This window comes from Bos indicus, chromosome 2, assembly GCF_029378745.1.
Source record: "Bos indicus isolate NIAB-ARS_2022 breed Sahiwal x Tharparkar chromosome 2, NIAB-ARS_B.indTharparkar_mat_pri_1.0, whole genome shotgun sequence".
NCBI classification, from domain to species: Eukaryota; Metazoa; Chordata; class Mammalia; order Artiodactyla; family Bovidae; genus Bos; species Bos indicus.
The window spans coordinates 126,903,407-126,920,127 of NC_091761.1; the positions used below are offsets into that span (position 1 = coordinate 126,903,407).

The 16,721-nt window shown below is 45.3% G+C and overlaps 1 protein-coding gene across 2 annotated transcripts in view; it reads left to right on the plus strand.

The window, feature by feature from the left end:
* Positions 1-16,487, plus strand: part of STMN1 (stathmin 1) — a 30,634-nt gene extending 14,147 nt beyond the window's left edge. The window contains exons 1-5 of one of the 2 annotated variants that reach the window (XM_019980889.2): positions 10,927-11,019; positions 12,701-12,773; positions 13,276-13,448; positions 15,371-15,562; positions 15,964-16,487. In XM_019980889.2, coding sequence (XP_019836448.1) covers positions 12,761-12,773; positions 13,276-13,448; positions 15,371-15,562; positions 15,964-16,035 — 450 coding nt within the window. In that variant the 5' untranslated portion in view covers positions 10,927-11,019; positions 12,701-12,760 and the 3' untranslated portion in view covers positions 16,036-16,487. Of the gene's footprint in view, positions 1-10,926; positions 11,020-12,700; positions 12,774-13,275; positions 13,449-15,370; positions 15,563-15,963 lie in introns of those variants that run through there. The other variant, XM_019980896.2, reaches the window with a different exon arrangement.
* The last annotated feature ends 234 nt before the right edge of the window (positions 16,488-16,721 follow it).

Here is a 16,721-nt window from a genome sequence, read left to right on the forward strand (position 1 = left end):
ATTCATTGGAAGGATTGATGCTGAAGCTGAAACTCCAATCTTTGGCCACCTGATGCAAAGAGCTGACTCATTGGAAAACACCCTGATACTGGGAAAGATGGAAGGCAGGAGGAGAAGGGGACGACAGAGGATGAGATGGTTGGATAACATCACCAACTCAATGGACATGAGTTTGAGTAAACTCCAGGAGTTGGCGATGGACAGGGAGGCCTGGTGTGCTGCAGTTCATGGGGTCTAAAAGAGTCAGACACGACTGAGTGATTCAACTGAACTGAACTGAGTTGGCCAAAAATTTCATTCGAGTTTTCCCATAAGGTGGTATGGAAAGACCCAACCGAACTTTTTGGCCAACCCAATACTTTGACAAATATACTTGCAAAGTAACCTAGAAACTGGGTTTTGAGTTGAGAATCCTTGAGTTCCTTGGAGTTCCAGGTCAGAATGTGGCTGAGCTAGATCCCTTCTCTTCCTATTTATGGCTCCTGTATGTACCTTCCACACCCCAGACCTCATGGCCAGAGTGTATCCACACCCGTTATGAGTAGCCAGCCCTGGGTATAGGGTGTACTCAATGGCAGGGAAGTTTGCCCTTGGGAGGACAGAGCCAGGGAAGAGGTTGGTACAGTTGCTGAAAGTGGACCCTGGCTATTTGGACAGGGCGTTCTGGAGTCCTGGTTCTCACAGTGTAGTCTAGACCCATTCTCAGGGTGGGCATGGCTCCTTGGACCCAGGGGACTCCTTGCCTATGAAAATGTGCACAGCAGGAAATGGGTCAGAGTGAATCCCTTGGAAGTGCAGAGCCTAGGACAAGGACCCTGTTGACATGTCTAGGAAGATGCTGTCTCTTTGGGCCTCAGTTATTTTTAGAGGGACCCACTCACTAGGGTTTACCCAAGGCTTTCATGGTTGTGGCACCGAAAGTCCTGAATTCTAGGAAAAACCCTTAGTCCCAGGCAAACTGGGACAACTGGTTACCCTCACTTCCTCATCTTTACAATTCAAGTTAATAAATCTCATAAGATTGTTGTGGGGTTAGCATGAGTTAACAAACTTGGAGTGTTCAGACCAGTACCTGCCATGTGGTCAGTGGTCTATGACTATGTTAAGGCTATTAACATATTTTTTCAGATTTTTTTATTGTAGTAAAACATACATAACATAAAAAGTACCATCATGACCATTTTATACAGTTCAGTGATATTAAATACATTCATAATGTTGTGCAACCATCACCACCATCCATCTCCATAACTCTTTTCATCTTAGGAGACTGAAACTCTATCCTCATTAAACAGTATCCCTCATTCGCTCTTCTCCACCAGCTCCTGGCAGAGGTATTCCCAGAACTGTACTTGCTGGAACATAGACTATGTCTGCTTTTGTTTTTGGTTTTTGGCTGTGCTGGGTCTTCGTTGCTGAGCATGGGCTTTCTCTAGTTGCTGTGAGCAGGGGTTATTCTTCATTGCAGTGCACAGGCTTCTCACTGAGGTGGTTTCTCTTGTGGAGCACAGGCTCTAAAGCACAAGCTTCAGTAGTTGCTGCAAATGGGCTCAGTAGTTGTGGAGCATGGGCTTTCGTTGCTCTGCGGCACGTGGAATCTTCCTGGACCAGGGATCAGACCTGCGTCCTCTGCGCTGGCAGGCGGATTCCTATCCGCTGTACCACCAGTCCATGATAGTTCCCTTTTTAATTTTAGGGTGAACCTCCATACTGTTTTCCACAGCAACTGTGCCATCTTACATTCTCACCAACAGTGCACAAAGGCTTCAATTTCTCTACACCCTAACCAACACTTGCTATGTACTGGATTTTTGATAGTAGTCATCCTCATTTTGATTTGCATTTACCCAATGACTAGTAAACCGTGAACTTCCTGATGTTCAAGCTGGTTTTAGAAAAGGCAGAGGAACCAGAGATCAATTTGCCAGCATCCGCTGGATCATAGAAAAAGCAAGAGAGTTCCAGAAAAACATCTATTTCTGCTTTATTGACTATGCCAAAGCCTTTGACTGTGTGGATCACAATAAACTGTGGAAAATTCTGAAAGAGATGGGAATACCAGACCACCTGATCTGCCTCTTGAGAAATTTGTATGCAGGTCAGGAAGCAACAGTTAGAACTGGACATGGAACAGACTGGTTCCAAATAGGAAAAGGAGTTCGTCAAGGCTGTATATTGTCACCCTGTTTATTTAACTTATATGCAGAGTACATCATGAGAAACGCTGGACTGGAAGAAACACAAACTGGAATCAAGATTGCCGGGAGAAATATCAATAACCTCAGATATGCAGATGACACCACCCTTATGGCAGAAAGTGAAGAGGAACTCAAAAGCCTCTTGATGAAAGTGAAAGTGGAGAGTGAAAAAGTTGGCTTAAAGCTCAACATTCAGAAAACTAAGATCATGGCATCTGGTCCCACCACTTCATGGGAAATAGATGGGGAAACAGTGGAAACAGTGTCAGACTTTATTTTTCTGGGCTCCAAAATCACTGCAGATGGTGACTGCAGCCATGAAATTAAAAGACACTTACTCCTTGGAAGGAAAGTTATGACCAACCTAGATAGCATATTCAAAAGCAGAGACATTACTTTGCCAACAAAGGTCCATCTAGTCAAGGCTATGGTTTTTCCTGTGGTCATGTATGGATGTGAGAGTTGGACTGTGAAGAAGGCTGAGCACCGAAGAATTGATGCTTTTGAACTGTGGTGTTGGAGAAGACTCTTGAGAGTCCCTTGGACTGCAAGGAGATCCAACCAGTCCATTCTGAAGGAGATCAGCCCTGGGATTTCTTTGGAGGGAATGATGCTAAAGCTGAAACTCCAGTACTTTGGCCACCTCATGCGAAGAGTTGACTCATTGGAAAAGAGTCTGATGCTGGGAGGGATTGGGGGCAGGAGGAGAAGGGGACGACAGAGGATGAGATGGCTGTATGGCATCACTGACTCGATGGACGTGAGTCTGGGTGAACTCCGGGAGTTGGTGATGGACAGGGAGGCCTGGCGTGCTGCGATTCATGGGGTCACAAAGAGTCGGACACGACTGAGCGACTGATCTCTGATCTGATCTGATGTAGCAAAATCATTACCAGAATAACATCTAATTAATATCTGTCACTCTGTATGTCACAAAATTTTGTCTTCTTGTGATGAAGACTTTTTAAGATTTACTTTCTTAGCAACTTTCAAGTGTGCAATGCAATATTATTAACTCTAGGCTCCATGCCGTACATTACATCTCCATGACTCATTTATTTTACGACTGAAAGTTTATATCTTTTGACCCCTTTCACCCGTTTCACCCACTCACCCCACCCCCTCTACTCCAGCAACTACCAGGCTTTTTCTGTATCTATGAGCTTGTTTCTTTTTTGGGGGGAGTGGTTGTTTTAGATTCTACATACAAGTAGGGAATTTGTCTTTCTTTGTCTGACTTATTTCACTTAGCATAATGCCCTCAGTGTGATATTAATGCCTTATCAGATATATAATTTGAAAATATTTTCTTACATTCTATGGGTTGCCTTTTTACTCTGTTGATAATGTATTTTGACACACAAAATTTTTAATTTTCCCGAAGTTCAATTTGTCTGTGTTTTCCTTTTGCTGGCTGGTGTCACATCTAAGAAATCATTGCTAAATCCAGTGTTATGAAGCTTTTTTCCTATGTTTTCTTCTAAGAGTTTTATAGTTTTAGTTTTTATATTTAGATCTTTGATTGATTTTGAGTTAATTTTTTTGTATATGGTGTGAGGTAAGAGTTCAGCTTCATTTCTTTGCATGAGGCCATCCAGCTTCCCAGCACTATCATTTGAAAAGACTGTCCTTTCCCCCACTGAATGGATCTTAGCGCTCTTGTCAAAAATCATTTGACCATATATGCAAGTGTTTATTTCTAGGCTCGACACTCTGTTCTATTGGTCTGTATGTCTATCTTTATGCCAGTACCTCATTGTGCTGACTCCTGTAACTTTGCGGCAAGTTTCAAAATCAAGCTTCATTCTTTTAGTTACTATCATTTTAAATGTTCCATTGTATTAGAAGGGCTTCTCTTGTGGCTCAACTGGGTAAACAATCTGCCTGCAATGAGGGAGACCTGGGTTCAATCCCTGGGTTGGGAAGATCCCCTGGAGAAGGGAAAGGCTACCCACTCCAGTAATCTGGCCTGGGGAGTTCCATGGTCCAGGGGGTCACAAAGAGTCAGACACAACTATTATGCCAGTACCACACGTTTTGATTCCTGTAACTTTGCTGCAAGTTTCAAAATCAAGAAGTATGAGTCCTCCAGCTCCATTCTTTTAGTTACTATCATTTTAAATGTTCCATTGTATTAGAAAATGCTGTTTCTATAAGTGGAAGCTTACAGAACGAGGGAAGAGTTGACTGTCTTTTTGAGGGCCCTGGGTTTCGTTGCTGGGCACAGGCTTTCTATAGTTGGGGAAAGCAGGGGCTACTCTCTAGTTAGTGTGTGGGCTTCTCACTGTGCTGGCGTCTCCTGTTGCAGAGCTTGGGCTCTATGTGCAGGGGCTTCAGTAGTTGTGGTGCACAGGCTTTACTGCCTCGAGGCACGTGGGATCTTCCCGGACCAGGGATCAAATCCTTGTCCCTTGCATTGGCAGGTGGATTCCCAACCACTGAACCACCAGGGAAGTCCATTTGTGTGTCTGTTTTTAAAAAATTTTGGTTGTGCTGGGTCTTTATTGTGGTACATGGGCTTTCTCTAGTGGTGGCATCTGGGAGCTTCTCTTTAGTTGCAGTGTGTAGGCTTAGTTGCTCTGCTGCATGTGGGATCTTAATTCTTTGACCAGGGTTCAAACCTCCATCCCCTGCATTGGGAGGCGAATTCTTAATGGACCATCAGGGAAGTTCTGGAAGAGTTGAATTTGACTGAAGTTTTAGGCCTGAAGGGTGAGAGCCTACCAAAGCCTCTAACAGAATGGAGAAATGAGATATGGGTGATGGGAAGATATTAGTTCAGTGTGGGGGTCATATCAAATTTGAGGGCTTTATGGAGCATCCATGAGGAGGTGTCCTTTAGGTAGCTGGAAATGTTTTTTTAGAGTTCAGGGGAGAGATGGCAGCTCAAGAAGGCATCCCCATAAAAAGGAATCATTAGAAGACGGCATGGACTTAGATAAGAGGGATGAAGGTTAGAACACAGAGTGAGAAGATGGCAGGGGCAGTGACATCTTGGCCCCATTCCACTCACATTTAATGTGTGTTCAGTTTAGTTCAGTATCTCAGTCATGTCCGACTCTTTGCATACCCATGAATCGCAGCATGCCAGGCCTCCCTGTCCATCACCAACTCCCGGAGTTCACTCAAACTCACGTCCATCGAGTTGGTGATGCCATCCAGCCATCTCCTCCTCTGTCGTCCCCTTCTCCTCTTGCCCCCAATCCCTCCCAGCATTAGAGTCTTTTCCAATGAGTCGACTCTTCGCATGAGGTGGCCAAAGTACTGGAGTTTCAGCTTTAGCATCATTCCTTCCAAAGAACACCCAGGGCTGATCTCCTTTAGAATGGACTGGTTGGATCTCCTTGCAGTCCAAGGGACTCTCAAGAGTCTTCTCCAAAACCACAGTTCAAAAGCATCAATTCTTCAGCGCTCAGCTTTCTTCACAGTCCAACTCTCACATCCATACATGACCACTGGAAAAACCATAGCCTTGACTAGATGGATCTTTGTTGGCAAAGCAATGTCTCTGCTTTTGAATATGCTATCTAGGTTGGTCATAACTTTCCTTCCAAGGAGTAAGCGTCTTTTAATTTCATGGCTGCAGTCACCATTTGCAGTGATTTTGGAGCCCAGAATAATAAAGTCTGACACTGTTTCCCCATCTATTTCCCATGAAGTGATGGGACCAGATGCCACGATCTTCGTTTTCTGAATGTTGAGCTTTAAGCCAACTTTTTCACTCTCCACTTTCACTTTCATCAAGAGGCTTTTGAGTTCCTCTTCACTTTCTGCCATAAGGGTGGTGTCATCTGCATATCTGAGGTTATTGATATTTCTCCCGGCAATCTTGATTCCAGTTTGTGTTTCTTCCAGTCCAGCGTTTCTCATGATGTACTCTGCATATAAGTTAAATAAGCAGGGTGACAATATACAGCCTTGATGTACTCCTTTTCGTATTTGGCACAAGTCTGTTGTTCCATGTCCAGTTCTAACTGTTGCTTCCTGACCTGCATGCAGGTCTCTCAAGAGGCAGGTCAGGTGGTCTGGTATTCCCATGTCTTTCAGAATTTTCCCCAGTTGATTGTGATCCACACAGTCAAAGGCTTTGGTGTAGTCAATATGTATGTACTTTACCATATTTTGTTGAGTCAGAAATCCCATTTATTTTTAAGATGTTATTTTATGTGCCACTAAGAAAATATGCTGTTGGCAATTATGAAATGGTATTCATGGACTTGAGCACACTGATTTTAAAGACACACAAATCCGGGGACAACATACATCTTAGAACTGATTAAATACGATATGTGCCAGCCACTGTGTCAGGCATCATGGAGGGGGGAGTGGGATACAGCTATGAAAAAGACTCTGCCTTCAAAAAGCTTCCAATCTCATGATGACACTTGCAGATACTTCTCCCACAAGACTGAGACACTGATACAGTGTAGGCAGGCACCGAGCTGCTCTAAGATCAGGTGCTGCTTATCAAGTGTTTATAGGCATTATTAACACAGACAAAACTGACAGCGTGTCTTTCTCGGAATTTCTAGTCCTCCCCCTCCTTTTCCCTAATGCCTGAAATTTCTGGGGACAAAACCTTTCAAATCATTTTTGAATGAACTGAGATAATGAACTAAAATACCACATGGTAGGTGTTGAACTGGTACAACTCCTATGAAAGGCAGTTTGGCACTATCCAAATTACAAATGTGTTTGTCCTTTGACTTAGCAATACTACTCTAGGAATATATCTTTCAGATATACTTCAGTCGCTCAATCGTGTCCAACTCTTTGTGACCCCATGGACTGTGGCTCATCAGACTTCCCTGTTCATCACCAACTCCCAGAGCTTACTCAAATTCATGTCCACTGAGCTGGTGATGCCATCCAACCATCTCATCCTCTGTCGTCCCCTTCTCCTCCCACCTTCAATCTTTCCCAGCATCAGGGTCTTTTCCAATGAGTCAGTTCTTCGCATCAGGTGGCCACAGTGTTGGAGTTTCAGCTATACTTACCCCTCGGATATACTTACCCAGATGGAAAACACCATCTATATTAGCTTGTTCATTACAGCATTGTTTGAAATAGCAAATATTAACCTAAGGGCCATAGACAGGGCACTGGTTAACTGGATTATGGAGCGTTCATACATTGGATCCCAGATCCAAGAAATGCTTGATATATGAATATGGAAAAGATCCCTGATATGTGTTCTGAAGTGAAAAAACGCTAAGTGCAGAACAGTTACAGTAGACTGACATTTTCTTATGAAGGGGGATTAAGACTATGTGGCCACACATTTGCTACCATACATGTAAGCAAAACTGCTTACGAGAAGAAAACCCTAGACACACAAGAAACTAGTAACAAAGGTTAAAGTAGGGGAAGGGTAAGTAGAGGATTTGGCAGATGGGGATAGATGAGGGAGGGAAGGAGAAGGAATTTTCATACTTTATTTCTCAACTGTGTGAATGTGTTTATTTATTCAAAATGTTAAATTAATTGAATTTTAAAAAATACTCCATGGGAAAAGAGTTAACCCAGAGACTATGATTTCCACCCAAAGGAGAAAGTCTACTAGTCATCATTCATTCATTTATTCAGTAACCTATAGCAATCAAGAAACTTCTCTAGCAATAATGGTTAACAAATCAGCACTGAGAGGGGCCAGGCATCGTGCTAAGCACTTTCACATACATTATCTGACTTAATCCTCACCACCTCTGCTAGTGCAGGTGTCAAGCATCACAGAAGTGGAAGCTGAGGATGGGTGAGGTGGTTCTTGCCTAAAGTCATCTGCAACCAACCAGGCCCCACCCTCCAGGGCCAGCTTCCGTTCTGGGCAGGTACAACGGATACCAGAGACACAACTCCTGCCTTCTTAGGCTTAGTTGTCTAGTGAGGGAGACAAGCAAGTAAAATAGCAGATTCACAGAGAGGTTTTGAACAGGGAAGGGAGTGTTAGAGCATGATGCCTAAGGATTAGGGGACAAAGGGAACAGCGAGGCTGGGGACAAGGAGAAAACCTCTCCCACGACACCTTCGGCCAAGGACAGGCCCTGTAAACAGCAGTGGAACTCAGTGGCGCCTCTGTGGGAGACAACCCTGCAGCCTCAGAACCAACAATGAACAAAGGCAGCCGGTGCTCTGTAAGAACAGAGCAGATCTGACAACAGCCCGACTTGTTTGATCAGCGTAGACATCCTTTTGGACTTTGAAGCCTGAAGGGCTCTCCTTTAGCTGTCTACACAGATCAAATAAGCTGGATGGCTGCCATATCTCAACTTCACTTTGTGTTAATCCATAGTCACAGCCAGCTCCCCAGCAATTCGACCAAACCATCTGAGCAGAGGCAAAAATAATTCTCATCGGCAAAGACAGATAATCCCAAGATGCAAATGTTAACTCCTTGCTGCCACTTCAGGAGGGAGTGGATTTTGAAGTTAGTTCTTGGAACCTTCCAAGAAAGGAGCTTCTGCCCCTTTCCAAAGTGAGATGGCAAAGCTGTTTTCTCTCTCACAGTTGAAAGCCATTCCGATTCCAAAGCTCATTCATGAACACTCAGAAGAACTGACAATACATAGCTGTGGTCTAGCTCTCAGAAAGGCAGCCCCACCCCAAAGCCCCACCAAACCCTTTTTTATTCATAGGATCATTCTTGGGGAAACCCGACTCCAGTCTCCTCAGTCCTCAAGCAGCAGTGGGGATCTCAGGAAATCCTCGTCACAGAGACTGTCAGGACCAAGCATCTAACAACAAACCCAGAAGCCAAGTGGCATCGTTAAAAAAGATGAAAAATCTACATGAGTTCTAACATCTTCGTTCCTAGCCATGGTTTCCATGGAAATAGACATCTGCTCTAGGGAGAAAGAAAAGGTGGGGGGGGGGGGGGCGGGTGCGGTGGGAAGCAGTATAAGTGCTTTAAAATAATCAGTGTTTTGAAAGATTTATTTTTTTTTTCTGTCATAACATTAATAGTCAGAAAGGTGAGATTTTTGTGGCAATTTCTTGTATTAAAAAAAAAAAATGCATCAAATGGGTGGGACCTTCCTCTGCAAACCTCCAGATCAAGTACAAAGACTTCTAGATAAAGCATGGTTCAGGGTATAACAGACTTCTCAGCCTTGAGTTTCTTGCTCGTGTGTGTTGCCTATTAATCTGTCACTTTTCAGTGAGGTCTTATCCCGACTCCCCTCCAGTCTTCCTGACGAATTCTGAGATTTCGCTCAGAAAACTGACAGATGGAAACACCGGATTGTTTGGTGGCTAAGTTTGGTCTGAGAAGGAGAAGGTTCTCAGGGCTCAGAATCTGAATTATTGCTGGTCCCGCTCACATGCTAAGGGAAAACCACTTAGATTGGGGGCGGGGGAGAGGCCGACCCCACACAAGGGCAATTGTTGGAGAAAATGCTGCAACAAGCATATCTCAGGCAACAGTGTATTGCTAATTGTTTGCTTTGTGTGGTGTGTCTGCTGCCTGTATAATCCAGTTTTCCTTGTCTCAAGCACCTATGAATTATATTTAACTCCTGCATATCCATAGTAAATAGCAGAACATGGGGAGTCTTTAAATGAGGACTCCTGCTCCATCAAAGAAGGTCATGTTTGTTTCTTGGTTTTGGGGAGGTGGAGCCCATCGAGCAGTAAAATGACCGTGTCCTTCTACCTTGTCAGTATCTCAAGGCAGGTGCTTTGGTGTAATGACCACCACCAAGGACAGAGCTTTGACTGGGGGAATGGGAGAAGGGGCTTGGGAACCATGTTCATTTTATTTATTTTTCCTCTGGCCTTTCTGTGTTTAAGAATGAGGCCAGCTGTTCTAAGATAGCCAGGGTCAGAGCAATTTTCTTTGTGTTTCTGCTGTGCATCCCATCTATCCAGGGCAGGGGGAACCGTGACCTTGTGGCTTCTTTTGTTTTGATTCTTTATAATGACCCAGCACCGATGTGGGAGCACGTGCTTCAAGAACAAAAGCAACACTTAACTGCAGTCTGTGTAGTCTAGAACTGCAATTGAGCTTCCTTCCCTATCGTCCGGTAAAAGGCTTGGCAGAACAGATGGAGTCTGCATTTAAGCCCAGTGACTTTGTTAGACCAGAGGAGATCAAATTCCAGATCCTTTTGCTTTTCCCCCACAGGTCTCTATAGAGGGTCACCAGCTGGGGGACCCTAAGACGGTAGGGAGAACGCACACAATGAGTTAAGGGCCACGCCCGTGCCCTGTTGGGCAGAATGGGTTAGATTATGATGATGTCACAATACAGGTGACAGGTGGAGGCATGAAGTGGCATTGTCCCGTCACAAGGGCTTGGGCGTCTTAGGTGGCTGCACCGAGGGGGCTCCGGAAGGGCAATGCGCTGTCCCAAGGGAGGGCTGCCCTTGGGGTGTGATGTGGGGCAAGGGGCTCCACAGAGGTGGAGTCCAGGGGGACCACTGTCTTGAGAGGTGGAAAGGGACCTTGCCCCACCCTTTTCCTAAGAAGGGGAGAACTGGTTCAAACCCAGGCGGGGGCTCACCGCATCACCCCCTTCCCCTGCCAGATGACCGTCCCGGCCCCCCGGCTCATACCTGGAGAACCCCCCGCCCCAAATCAGCCCTCACCCCTGGCATTGTCCGCTGGTCCCACCAGCCTGAACTACACTTCCCGAGGTGCTCCGGGGTCCCCAGAGGCGGGGTCCACTTGGGCTGTGGTTGGGGGGGGTGGGAAGGGGTCGGCACGTGCCGCCGCTCCCAGCCAATGCGGAGCCCGGCGGGGAGGTCACGTGTCGCTGTTTGGCGCTTTTGTGCGCGCCCGGGTCTGTTGGTGCTCAGAGTGTGGCCAGGCGGCTCGGACGGAGCAGGTGGGTGTGGGACTCTCGGGAGGAGGCGGCGGCGGTCGGCCGGGGGCAGTGAGAGGGACGCGGCGAGCGGGAGGGGCCGGCCCTGGGGCAGCGACCCCCTGCTGGAGGCCGGCGGGCGGGGCAGCGGGCCGTAAAGGGGCTGGAGGGCGGGGTGGGGGGTCGCTCCGCTTTGTGTGTGGCTCGGGCGGAGCCTGGCTTTGTCCCTGGCTCCCTGGGGGCGCGGCTGTGGTGGGGAGGGGGTGCGGCCAGCTGGGCGAGCCCGCCGAGGTAGCCCCGAGATACCTTCGAGGAGACAATAGGGGGCGTAGGCCCACCCTCCCCCGCCTCCCTGCAGGCGCGGCCCCCGCTGGGGTCCCCATTGTTTGAAGGGGCGGGGCGGCGCCCCCAGGGAGCGACCTGAGGGCCAGACTGCGGGGCCGGAAAGGGCAGCGCCCCCGCTCAGTGTTCGTGAGGCTGCCCACGGAAGGCTGACACCCCCACGAGAGCTGTCCTCTCGGCTCAGGGGCGCGGACGGCTTTGGGTGGCGGAAGACTGGGAGCGAAGGAAAGAGGTGGCGAGCCGATGGCGGGTACCCCACGGTTTCCTCCCGAGTACTAGCGCCTCCCGGCCAGCTGCGGCGGGGCTGGGGGCGAGGGGGGCGGGGGCCCGCCTCAAGGTGTTTTTGGCGGGAGTTGATGGGGGGCTACTCCGCGCGGGGAGAGCCCGGGGTGGGCGGAGTTACCCGGATGGGACCGTTAGCCCCGCCCACCCCTCCCCTTCCCACGCGCGCGGGCTCCGGGGTGTTGAGAGTTCGGGGAGATTCGAAAAGGCGCGGGGAGGAAGGGGCGGGGCCCGGGGCCGGAGTGCAGGGCGGGCTCTGATTGGCCGGGGGGCGGCCTGCCGCTATTCCTCGCCCGGACCAGGGCCACGCCCATCCTGGTTCTGGTGCGGGGAGTCCCATGCTCGTCCGACGGGCTTAGACAGTTTCCCTGTTTCCGATTTTAAGTTCCCGCTGTTGAGAACTTGTATTCCTACGTGTTTGACACTAGACTTGGGCCTGCAGGAATCATGACCTTTGAAAAGATCAAGGAATGTAGTTTTTTTTTCGTGGAAAAATACTGCACAAGGTAGCAAATAGGTGTAACCTGAGACCTAAAGCTTCATAAAATTGTTGATAATTCATGTTAACCCGCTGTTGAATGAGGACCTTAAACCGCAGGAACAATAGGAGTGAGACATTATTGGTTAATACTAGTTTGGGCGTTTTGTTTTCCACATGGCAGACACAGACAAAGCAGGGGTGGGTATTTCTCGTTTGCACAATGAGTGGTAGGCAGTGTTAAGATGGCTCCGGTCTCACTAGGCGTTGAATCTGCACTATCTTCTCACCAGGAGGAGACTATACTGAGGGGCGGGGACCTTGTGATTTAAATCCCTGTCTAATTTTAAAAATCTTAAGTATATTTTGAACGGGCAAGCTCACTTAACCTCTTCTACAACCAACATTCTATTCAATTCAGGTTTCCCAGTGTTTGAGTATTTTATGATTTTTAAATAATTTTCTAACTAATGATGTCATTTAATTCCACAGTAGTGGGGTTTTTTTGACATTGATTTATATGGATGTGATTTGAGATCCCTTTGAATCAATGACATGGAAATGCAAAGAAATTGATTGCATGCTTTTGAAAATCGTTTTCAGGGTTTTCCTTGCCAGTGAATCGTGTAGAGTACACTGCCAGTCTCTTGTCTTCTCTTCACCATGGCTTCTTCTGGTAGGTGATCTATGTGGAAAAGCTAAAATTGTGACGGGCTTCTAATTTTAGATAGGAGATGGCTCAGGTCTTAAGCCATCTTAATTTGGCACTTGTGTTTTGGTCTTACCAAAAAAAATCTTACTTTATAAATTGGAGAGCAACTAAAGCAGAAAAATTACCACTTGAATGTACTGAGAGTACATAGTTAATTGTTTCATTATTAGACGATTTGGTTTGGTCTAAAGCAAAATGTGGAGTTTTGCATGTTTTTGTTCTGTTCAGGGAAATGATTGTCAAATACTGATGTCTCAGAATGGTATTTATCAATCCAAAAATGTTGAGCTTTGCTTTTCTGGGACATGGTATTTAGATAATAATTTCTTGCCTGTAAACACAGCTGCTTCACCAGCCCTCATTCTATTCATTAAATTGATTTGGTTTTTAGAAAACGATAGAACAGTTTATTAGAATAGGAAAAACTCCATTTTTCTGAATATATTATAAATATGATCAAATCCAGATATCCAGGTGAAGGAACTGGAGAAGCGTGCCTCAGGCCAGGCTTTTGAGCTGATTCTCAGCCCTCGATCAAAAGAATCTGTCCCAGAATTTCCCCTTTCCCCTCCTAAGAAGAAGGATCTTTCCCTGGAGGAAATTCAGAAGAAATTAGAAGCTGCAGAAGAAAGACGCAAGGTAAACACCAATTTACAGAAAACCAGATATTTATTAATGTAACATGGCCAGTCTGCTTTGTAAGAGGAGGAAAACAGAATTGTAGCTAGGTGGTGACTATAACTATGAAAATTACAGCGCCAGTGGTGGGGAGAGAATACCAGCCATCATTTATTGAGCTCCTATTGTGTACCATCTCCTTTAACTTATATAGTTCTCCTTTCTACTTTGACCCTAGAGGGTAGGTGTTGTCTGAGATACTGGATTAGAAAATGTTCTCAGGAAAGTTAAATCATTTTCCTGAGTCATACAGTTAGTGAGTACTGGAGCTAGAGTTTAAGCCCAGTTCTGTCTGAAACCAAAATTCATACTTTTCATGCTTTCTCTTTGGAAAATAGATTGTTGTTGATTCATTTTTTTGTCTCTTAAGGTTTTGGGGTTTGGTTTTTTAAGTTTGTGTGTAAGTCTGTGGTTTTTTAGTTTTTGTTTTGTTTTTTGAGAGCGGTACAATAAAAACATTTTAAATTGCTAGTGACATGATTGTGTTGCTCAGCTGTCATACTGGTATTATGGTAGCTTTTATCTAGTACTTCTATATTGAAGTAGGTATCTTTAAAAAAAACTAATCAGAAAAGTCAGCAAATATTAATATGCTTGTTATAGAAAAACTGAGAACCACAGAAGTTTATAAATAAATTAGAAAATTCATATCCTACTTCGCAGAAATAACTATTGGTAACATTTTGGTGTATTTCTCTCTTCAGCGTCCTTCTAGTTGTTAAGAATGATACATAAATTCTCATTTAGTCCCTCTTTCTAGCAACTCTTGATTGGGGTGCATGGGTCTAATTTTAAAATTAGAGAAATGAAGGCACAAAAAGGTGAAGTGGTCAACGTGCCTGCAACCAGCACAGTTTGGTGCTTTGAAGTCTGGTACCTTTAACCCCACACATGCATTTTGGGGCCCTGTTGAGCTGCCGTAGCGTGTGCTGGGCACGTTTCAGTGCCACGAGTGTTCTGTGTGTGCGCTGACCCACTGTCAACAGTGAATTACCTCCCCAGGAAGAGTGGCTGTATTTGCAACAGTTTTTCATCTGCTACCTGCTCTTCTATTTAGTCCAAGTTGATGCATTCCATGTAGTTTGAGTTTGTGGAAGAGATGCAGCTGAAGGCAGGACAGAATTTTTTTTTAAGGAATCAACACTGGCCCTGTAGTCATTAGCCAGAGCTTTACATAGTTATTGGCTAAATATAGTGAAACTCTTATCATGACTGGGATTTTGAAGAAGAGAATTAACAGAACCAATGGCAGATGCTCTGAAGTTTTCCTGCAAGTTGATGCTTCCAAAGACATCGGAATCTGGTAATAAGCTATTCTGAGTCTGTTGAAGGAGGCACACCATGGTAACAGAGCTCCACTGGTCTCGGAAGTTAACGCAGTGTCCATAGAAAAACGCTAATAAGCTTTTCCTTAAAACAAATCCTTTGGCTTAAATAGTAATCTGGAGGTTTAATCTTAAATTTTCTATGATATCTGTGGATTTTCTTTTTATCAATACGGTTACATTTTTTACAAGGAACTCATTTTCTTTAGGTAGCCTTTGAAGTTAAAAAATCAAAATTCTTTACAATAAAGTGCCATTTCTAAGTATATATCACTCAAATCATCTTGATACCATTATGCGGTAAATCTTACAAAGATTTCCTTAAGGAGTAATTGGGCAAGAATCTCTGAACAAATATGAGCAGTTTTCCAAAGTAAATAAAAACACTAGAAAATATAATTTTTACAGTATTCTGATACGGATAATTCAGGTCCTGACTTCAGTATTATTTAAAGGGATCTAACTTTCTATCTTCAGTCCTCTCAATAATTTCTTCTGTGATTTGACCTAATTCTGTATAACATTTCAGAGAGCCTAGCCTATTAAACTTTTTTCCAGTCCCATGAAGCTGAGGTCTTGAAGCAGCTTGCTGAGAAACGGGAGCACGAGAAAGAAGTGCTTCAGAAGGCGATAGAGGAGAACAACAACTTCAGTAAGATGGCGGAAGAGAAGCTGACCCACAAGATGGAGGCCAACAAAGAGAACCGAGAGGCGCAGATGGCCGCCAAGCTGGAGCGCTTGCGGGAGAAGGTCGGTGCCGAGGCGCGGGAGCCGGGGTGTGATGCGCCACTGAGACGGCGTGAGCTCTGCCTTGATCACGAGTGCTTGGTGTCTTTGTCATTCATTTTGTGGTTAACAAGTTAAATCAGAGATGTCTTATTTTTAAGTAAGGAATATTCACTAATTTGCAGCAGAGTTGCATGTTCTTGGGAAGAGCAGTAGAAGGCTGAATCATTAGGTTCAATGAGTGACCTAGGAAGTTTGAAGATGATGACTTTGAACTCTAATTACGTGATTCCCATAATATATATAATAATAGTATATTATTACACATGTCATATAATGTATGTACTAATGCTGATTTGGGCCTCTTGGGGGCATGACCTTGTAGGCTTTTTCACTTGACTGGTGGATATACTATTTCTTTACAGGACAAGCACATTGAAGAAGTGCGGAAGAACAAAGAATCCAAAGATCCTGCTGATGAGACTGAAGCCGACTAATTTGCTCTGAGAACTGACTTTCTCCCCCTCCCCTTCCTAAATATCCAAAGACTGTACTGGCCAGTGTCATTTTACTTTTGCCCTCCTGACAAATATTCTAGAAGCTGATGTAGGACTGTATAGGTAGATCCAGACGGTATGATGTTGTTTTAGGGGCTGAAGGGGAGAAACGCAAAGTGTTTTACTCTTTTTCTAAAGTGTTGAAGTCTTTCTAATGTAGCTATTTTTCTTGTTGCATCTTTTCTACTTCAGTACACCTGGTGTGCTGGGTTAATGGCTAGTACTGTATTGGCTCCGTGGAAACATGTCTGTGAAAAGAGTATGTAGTGGCTTCTTTCAAATTGTTAGATGCTGAATATGTTCACTTTTAAATCCCAATTCTGTCCCGATCTTACAGACGCTACTGTACTTGAATGGTTAATAAAACTGCACAGTGCTGTTGGTGGCAGTGACTTCTTTCTGTCCAGGTGATAAGTTGTCCAGTGACAGAGACCCTCTAGTTTGTATTTGCTCCAGATGGGGCCTCGAGGGGGCCTCGAGGCTGCTGGAAACACCCCGCGCACACACCACCGGAGTTCTCTGCCCTGGAGTTTCTTGCTCCGGAGTTGTTTGCATTGTCCTCTTCCACAATCCTCACTTTGTTGTGATGCCTCAGCCCAGATCAGCTGTTATGATAGTCTTTCAGA